Source organism: Crocodylus porosus, unplaced genomic scaffold, assembly GCF_001723895.1.
Source record: "Crocodylus porosus isolate Cpor-Errol unplaced genomic scaffold, CroPor_comp1, whole genome shotgun sequence".
Taxonomy (NCBI): domain Eukaryota; kingdom Metazoa; phylum Chordata; order Crocodylia; family Crocodylidae; genus Crocodylus; species Crocodylus porosus.
Window position 1 is genome coordinate 45,731,236 of NW_017728951.1, and position 8,031 is coordinate 45,739,266.

Consider the following 8,031-nt stretch of genomic DNA (forward strand, 5'->3'; position numbering starts at 1 on the left):
CTAGAAGCTAAAATATATGCTACCAAAAGCCAACTGAGAAGATCAAGAGGACAATAAAAAAAAACAGAACTAGTGTATAGTTTAACATCCATTTACCGTATGCTCTCTCTTTCTGCGACTATCTTGTCCCGCTCCTGAAAGGCCCAGTCTCTCCTACATTTAGCTACTTCTGCTTCTTGCACAGCTTCTTTTAGCTCTTGTGACATAGCCTCATATTGCTTCCGAAGCATTTCAATTTCTTTGTTAGCTCGTTCTATATCCAGTGTAGCAGAATCTTGTATCTAGAAATTCAAAGATAGACAGACAGATAGATAGCAGATATAGATTTTATGTGAAATTCACAGCATAAGTACAAATATTTGGTTTTGTACCTTTACTGAATATGTTTCATGAAGGGCTCAATCCGGAAGTCATTTCTTAAACAAAATTATCCTTTAGGACAGGGATGGACAAGATGCAGCCTGCTAAGCCATTCTATCCAGCCTGCAGGGCCCCTAAAAAATTTAGAAAATTAATATATCTGCCCCTGGCTGCATGTCATGAGGCCCTCGATGGAAGTCTTCAACTGAAAAACTTGCCAGGGTAAAGATTCAAGAACTTGCTTCAAAACTTTTACTCAAATAGGGGTATCTGATACTCAAAGTCTTGCAGGTCTGGGAAAACCAGGGCTAAGGTTTCTCAAGTTAGAATAAACACACAAAAAATTAATATTTCAGTAATGCCATTTCATGCTCATTGGACAGTTTAGTATAAACAAAAGATGTCTAAGGACATACAGAAATGAGATACTGTACAACGAAGAATTATGTCTATGACACTCTGACGGGCAGCAAAAATCTGGAGTGCATCTACATCTGAGATTCATAATTCCCTAAGGAGAGTTTCACAACACATCCCACTTTTGTTTTAGTTACATGAATCTAAACTCTGAATTTTTAAACAAGATCTGATTTCTTCTTTTAAATGTAGAAGTTGATCCCTTTATCATTCCTGATTCTGAAGACAGGAAACACTGACAAAGGCAAAACTGACTTTAATAGTTTAAACTATTACACTAAAGAGACTTCAATACCTGCAGCACAGGAAGCACACGCTTATACTATTACCACCAGAAGGCAGCACTGATCCTTTAAATAATCATGGACATCCTTATTTTTATAAGCAAGTGCTATTGAATTTAATTAGGCTATTTACATCGGTAAAGATAAGCATGGAGGTCCACAACTAGGCTCCATGTCCTACCCCCTCCCAGCTGCAGATGCCAGCTTCAGGTAGGCCAGGCTGTGCTACAGCCCCAGGTTGGCTTATGGTCCTGCTCTGGTGAGAGAGAGAGAGAGAGAGAGAGGGAGGTGTGTGTGTGTGCGTGCGTGCGTGCGGTCCTCAACAGATCACCAGAACTCACAAACTCACCCTCCATCCTAAATAATTGCTCACTCCTGAGCTAAAGGTATACAGACGAGTCCTATCAATTATAGGGGAGCCAGTCCTGCTAGTAACAATGCTTTTAAATCTATATTCATCCTCAAACATGGGGATTTATGGGCAATGCCATGCAAACTCTGTCCTCCTCCTACCCCATCCCTCCAAAAAAATCTAATTCTAATGTACAGCATGAAACAGACCTAGGAAGGCCCAGCCTGTTGATCCATCATTTTCCTTCCCATTCTTCTTTTTCCATACCCCACATCCCTCCACCTCAACCAAAACATTTCTCAAAAAACTGCAAAGTCTGATGCCCACAATTCAGAGTCTATCAAATGCAACTATCAGGATCATTTTGCTGAGGGGGATAAGATGCCCTCAAGATACATGCCCAAACTTACTTGCATCTCTTCAACATTAGAAATCATGCCTTCCTCCCACATTAGAAGCCATCAAAAAGGAAAACACATTTCTTGCATAATAAGGAAAAAAGTGGGAGGTATGTATTTTCTGTGGCCTGAGCCACAAACAACCAAAACCAAAAAAGGGCTCTGCTCAGCTCTGTTGAATTTTTAATTTCATTGCTCACCCAAATGATGATTCAAGGTTGGAGAATCTACGTAGCATGGCAGGGAATGAGGGTTGGAGGTTTCTTTCTTTGGGGTTTTTTTTTTTGTGGGGGAAGGGGTTAAAGGGAAGAACAGAGAATCTACTCTGATCAATGGGTAATGCTGCGAGAAAATCATTAAAAAAAAAAAGACAATATTATCTTTATAAAACACCCTAAAAATCCCAATGCAAAAATTACTTTTGTGCCTTTCACAAAACCCAAGAAAGCCAGGATGATATATCTTATTTTATACATATATACCTTTATAGTATAATGACACTACAATGGTAACATACATTGATCTGTGCAAGACTGCGTACAATACAGCAATATCTTTATCTCGATATATCTATAAAAGTGCAAAATTAAAATGAATATTCTAACTTTACATAAGAACAAACGCTGACTGGGTTAGACCATAGGTCCATCTTGCCTAGTATCCTATGTTGCAGAGTGGCAGAGAATAATAGATGCTGAAAGAGAGAGTGAGCTGGGTATGACCAGGGTTTTTTCCCCCGCACTGTTTTTCTCTCACTTTCAGCCTCCAGCATGTAAGGTTTAGGAAGTTCTGGAAAACAAAAGACAAAAAAAGGTTTATTTGTTCACTCTATGGCAGCAGTCTCCAACATTTAAGTAGGAGATCACCTTTGGCATTTAAAAAGTAACCCAAGATCTACCATGTGCTGCTGCCACCTCCACGCAGCAGGTAAATCTCTGGGAAGGGAAGTGGGGAGGAGCAGATAGAGGCTGAGGGAGAAAAAATTATTGGGAAGCGCACCTCCCTAGCAGGTAAATCCCACCCAGCTGGCCCCACTGAACTTACCCCTACTCCTGCTTCTGTGGCACTGTCCCTCACTGCAGGGGCCTCGATCCAGCCCTCGCCCCTTCCCTCCCCCATGGACTGACCTGCTGGGGCAGGCGCACGTGTGCACATGAGCACTCAGCCCCCCCACCCCAGTCTCAGATCTGCCACAAGAGGCTCCGAGATCTATGACAAGAGGCTCCAAGATCCACTGGTTGGTGACCACTGCTCTATGGTATGTTAGCATTTTGCGTTCCCTCTTTCCTACTCATGTTCATGGTTTCCTTATTTTTTAATGTAAAGGTTTATGAAGAACAGAATGATGTCACATACTTGACATTAATTTTTCCTTTAGAATAGATTAAAAATTGGTAACATGTCAAAAATATGTTATAGACATGAACAGTACTGACTGATCGTTAGCAGAACAACAGAAACCATTACAGATGAAAATAGGTAATCTACAGTTGGACTACAACAATTTATTAACCATCTACCTTTATTAACAGAAATTTAAAGCAAGTCTGACTGAATTTATTTATTTTAAACAATAAGCTTCATCATTCCTCTCTATGAGAAGTACGTGTGCATACGTATGGTATTTTCTTTTGACTTGACAAAACGGGTTTTGTGGCGAGATCTTTGAAAGCCTGCCGAATAGAGTTATAACTTCTAAGCTAAAAAGAAAAAGCCATCTATGAAAACAGGCATTACCTGACGAGCTTGATAATATTCCCTTAGAAGATGATCTCTCTGGATGATAGCCTCTGTTCGCTCTTTCCTGGCAACATCTCTTTCTTCCTTCACTGTCTCTATATCCTTGCAAGCTTGATCAAGTTCCTTCTGGGCCTCAGCCTTGTCCTTCACTTCATGACAGTACTTTTCCAGCAACTCATTCCTCTCACAAATTGCTCGATCTCGTTCTACTAGAGCGGAGTTTAACTCCTAAAATGAGATCCATTGTTTGCAATGCGTTAAGTACAGAAACAGTATTTCTTCCTTCTGGTTGAACACATTAACACCTTAAAAATCTGTAGTCTACAAGTAATGTTCTGCCAAAGGGGGGAAATTGTATAGCACTGCACGTGTTAAATGAAGAAAGAGAATAACTAGCAATATTAAGTACAGTGCCAGAGAAAAATCTTTAACACCCTGCTGTGTCTAAATAACATAGCAGGCAACTAGGAACACTCATCTTTTTAAGAAGATTACATTTGTTGCAATCCTTCAGGAGTCACAGATACCAGGTCAGGTATAATAAACTCTTACACTGGTGGCTTTATATACAAACACGGCTTTATACAAAAGTTTGCTGCTCCATTTTACAAAATGTGAAGTACACACTTAACTCATGATGTTATTACATTCTTTGATTTTTCAGGGCAATATTTTACAACCTAAGGTGACAATTGCCCTATAATTTTCTATTTATTTTAAAAGAGCTATGAATGTCATTGAGTAAGATACCATAATGTATACTACTAGGAAGAAATACTGCAATAAAAATACAAACTGAGACTCTAGCCATAACAACCACAAACTACGAATCTTAATAAATGGCATTCAATTCAATTGCATTGCATTAAAAAAGAATTAAAAAAAGAAAGCAAGGTGTGAAAGTACTACTCCCAGACCAGTACAACACCATGCAGAAGACTGGTTCAATTCCCAGAGCCAGGTTCGGGCACTATATGCCAGTAACACCAGCTGGGCTATAGAAGCAGCCCTGGGTCCTTCTACACTGGAGCAAAAAACGTATTTTTATAATCCAGCTCTCCTATAGTGAGGATTTTTCCAAAGAGCTTAATTGGAATTTAATTTAATCAATAAATCTCATAGATCATAGAGAAGTAAGGCTGAAAGGGACCTTTTTTCAATCCAGGGTAAATGATGCCAGAGAGACTACAGGAAGGAATAGTACCTTACACTTTTCAATATGACTTGCTTGATCAATGAGAAAGAAGAGACTCCAAAAGAATGTCCACACCTCATAATAATGTCTCAATGTAGCAAGCAAGATGGACAGGGAGGATGTTCTTATGGAGGAGAGCTATTCAGCTAGAAAAGGTAATTAAAGCTACCTGTCCCTGGAGAAAATATTTTGACAACATTCAGAATGTGAGGAAATTATATGCTTATTTCTAAAAACTCATTTAGATTGGTTGACCAATTCCATAGAAATATTCTCATTTTTCAACATATTCTATAGGTCATTTATAAAAAGAATGCCTCAAAGGGGAAGTTACCTTATTGACTATGTTTACTACAAACATTTCTATTTTAGATGGCATCATTTTGCTGAAAGAACAAAAGGATTTAATCTGTGTTAATGGTGAATTGAACAACTGGGCTCAGATGAATTGTGATGGCATGTAGAAGAAGAAGAAGAAAGTAACCTTGATACCTGTACAACAAAATAAAGCTCACTGCCATCCAAAATGGCTGACAAAGTGAGTGTTGTAGATTTCAGCACAGGTGTGGACAAATTAAGCATTTCACTAAAAGTAGAACCGCTGCCTAAAACAGCAGTGGGAAATGCATAAGCAGTTTCAAATCAGAGATCTTTTAGCTGGCCAAACAGTAGATAACCATACATTTCTAAAACCAGAGGAAAGCTTTCAGAGAAAGAGAATGATATTCAGCTCAACAAAATACAGATGACAACTTAAAAAAAAAAAAAAAAAAATCAGATGGAGAATTTTCTACAAAGGCAAAAATTGGGTTCTCTCTGTTGTAACTGCAACACTGGCAAAGTGAAGTATGTGCTTTCCAGCTTTCCCTGAAGCACTGAAATGCGCAAAAGGTTTGCCTTGATCTTACAAAGGGTTCCATGAAAGTCAAGGCATCTTCTTCCATTTGGAAACTACTGACATTTTAATCTATAGGTTCTTGGTCCTCAAATATCTCTAAAAAGAGACATGGCCTCAAGAAGGGAAAGAACAAAATAGACCCACTCTGCCCAATTAAAAAGGAAAATCCTTGGAAGGAAAGTAGTAAAGTTAATATTTAACTATTCCATTCCCTTTTCAGCTTTAAGGGATTAAATACTGTTTATAGCACCACAAGCCATTATTTGCATGTTACAGAAATGGTGCACCGGCAACACAAAAAGTTACCCTTCAGTGAGCCATGGTGTTCAACTGATACTGGTAATGTCCCAGAAAAACAATTGTGCTGTATTGTTATAACAGAAAATTTTGTGCTAAAGGTGGAAACTCGTGTCAGGATTCACTGTTCTATTCCCACCGTGGACTCACTTTATGACCTTGAGTAAATCACTATGTCCAGTTTATGCTGACAGTGGAAACTCAGTTCCTCTGAAAAAAAAAAAATCACACTGTTAAACCCTTAAATGTTAAATACAATAAAAGCTTAACTACACTATCAGTTTGTAGCATGGTTTAAATAATATCTGTACAGAAAGGGCATTGTGTTCTTTTGCCATAAAGACATATGGAAGTGACTGATCGTTGTTTTCAGCGTGCACTTCAGTTTAAAAGCTATAAGATGGGGGCACAGAAAGAACTATTTCAAACGTTTTTATCATATTTCTTTAAATAGTAGTTCATACTTTCATGCCACTGGAAATAGGTTGAATCTGTGAAGACAGAAGCTGTTGAAAGATAAAGTTCAAATCTCTGCTGAAAAAGTTATGCTATTTAGTAAATAGAAACTTCCATATTGTAGCTAATTCTAAAAGGTGCCACTACAGCCATAAACATGGGATAATGATAAGAAAAAATGGGAAAATGCCTTTTATTACTCATTCTGCTTCTGCTGACAAGTATATAAAGTTTGAGGGAAGTGCAATTTCATTTCCATGTAATCAAACTGAGACTGTAGCAGGTTCATGATTATTAACAGGACTACTGTTTGTAGCTGTGACAATATTTTTTAAGTTGTTTCATGTCTGAATAAGCACAAATGCTGTACCAACATACACAGATATACTGTAAGATGAACAGTATATGGATGCAGCGGTGTTTCAAGCAAATACTTAATGACAATATAACATCAGTCATAACTGCAAGACATCAGTAGGTGGAGCTATACACCATAGACAGTAACGCAACTGCAACAAACAGTGTAGTCAAATTCACTGTTTATATGGGGTTCTCAAAGATTCCTATTCAAATGGGATTCAAAAGGAAGTTACTCAAGTAATTAATTTTTTATTCATAAGATTTGCCTAGAAATTAAACCCTGTATCATGTATTTCCCTTAGACAATCACATAAAAGCTATTTCAAATGGTCACCATTACATGACAAATCAGAAACAATTCATTCAGAGGCAGAATATCCTTTATATAATAGGAAAAAAATGAAAAAACTTAACTAAAGTGCAAACAGAGTAATACTTTGAAGCAGTTCTAGTATAAATTACTTCAACATTCTTACTACGCAGGCACAAGAGTGTGCTATGCCCTTAGAAAGTATTCACGAAATGCCTATACAAGAAAATGCATCTATACCCTAGCCAGTAACAAGAAACTTTTCATCATTCTGTGACCTGTCTTTATTCTTTCCTGCTTCAACCAGCCATCCAAATGGACTTTTCAAAACAGGCAGATAGCTACCAAGGAATATTTGTTTTACTTTCTAATCTGATGATTTATGACTACTGGAAAAATACTGACTTGTGTATGCAGCAAATTAAAAGTATTTTAAAAAAACGGAATGATCAAGTTAATACTAGAGGTGCACCAATACATCGGTCCCATATCAGACTGGTGCCAATATAGGGAAAACTGAAAGCATATGAAATCAGCTCTTTTTGCCTCATGCAGCCATGGTCGATAAATGCCTCGAGCATGCACACAGCCACTGCATACACGGGGCCAGGAGCACAGCTCAGCAGCTTGGAGACCAGCATCTGACTAGTAAGTTGTGGGGGAAGGGAAGGGGTGTTGGGGGGGCAGATTGAGGCCCCCACAGTGAGGGAGGAGTGGGGCTGGGGCAGTTGCTGCTCATTCAGGGTAGGACATGGGACAGAGCTGTGAATGGCTAGTTTGGGGGGGGCATGGAGGCTGAGGCAGCTCCTGCCCTGCATGGAGGTGTGGTGCTTGTGGGGGGGGTGCCCCCGGAACCTACATGGTGTGAAGGTGGGCTAAGGGGTGGTGCTGGGATCTTTTTGGCGGGGATGCTAGGGGCGGGCAGCGGTGGAGCTGGAATGGGGGCTACCGGGGGACTATGGCG

At 39.1% G+C, this 8,031-nt stretch overlaps 1 protein-coding gene across 1 annotated transcript in view; it reads right to left on the minus strand.

Annotated features, from left to right (window-relative positions):
* The window catches only part of DLG5 (discs large MAGUK scaffold protein 5), a 193,797-nt gene that overhangs the window by 56,534 nt on the left and 129,232 nt on the right, over positions 1-8,031 (minus strand). The window contains exons 8-9 of the mRNA XM_019555846.1: positions 3,549-3,779; positions 97-281 (exon numbers count right to left, since the gene is read on the minus strand). Of these exons, the coding sequence (XP_019411391.1) occupies positions 97-281; positions 3,549-3,779 (416 nt within the window). The remainder of the gene's footprint in view (positions 1-96; positions 282-3,548; positions 3,780-8,031) is intronic.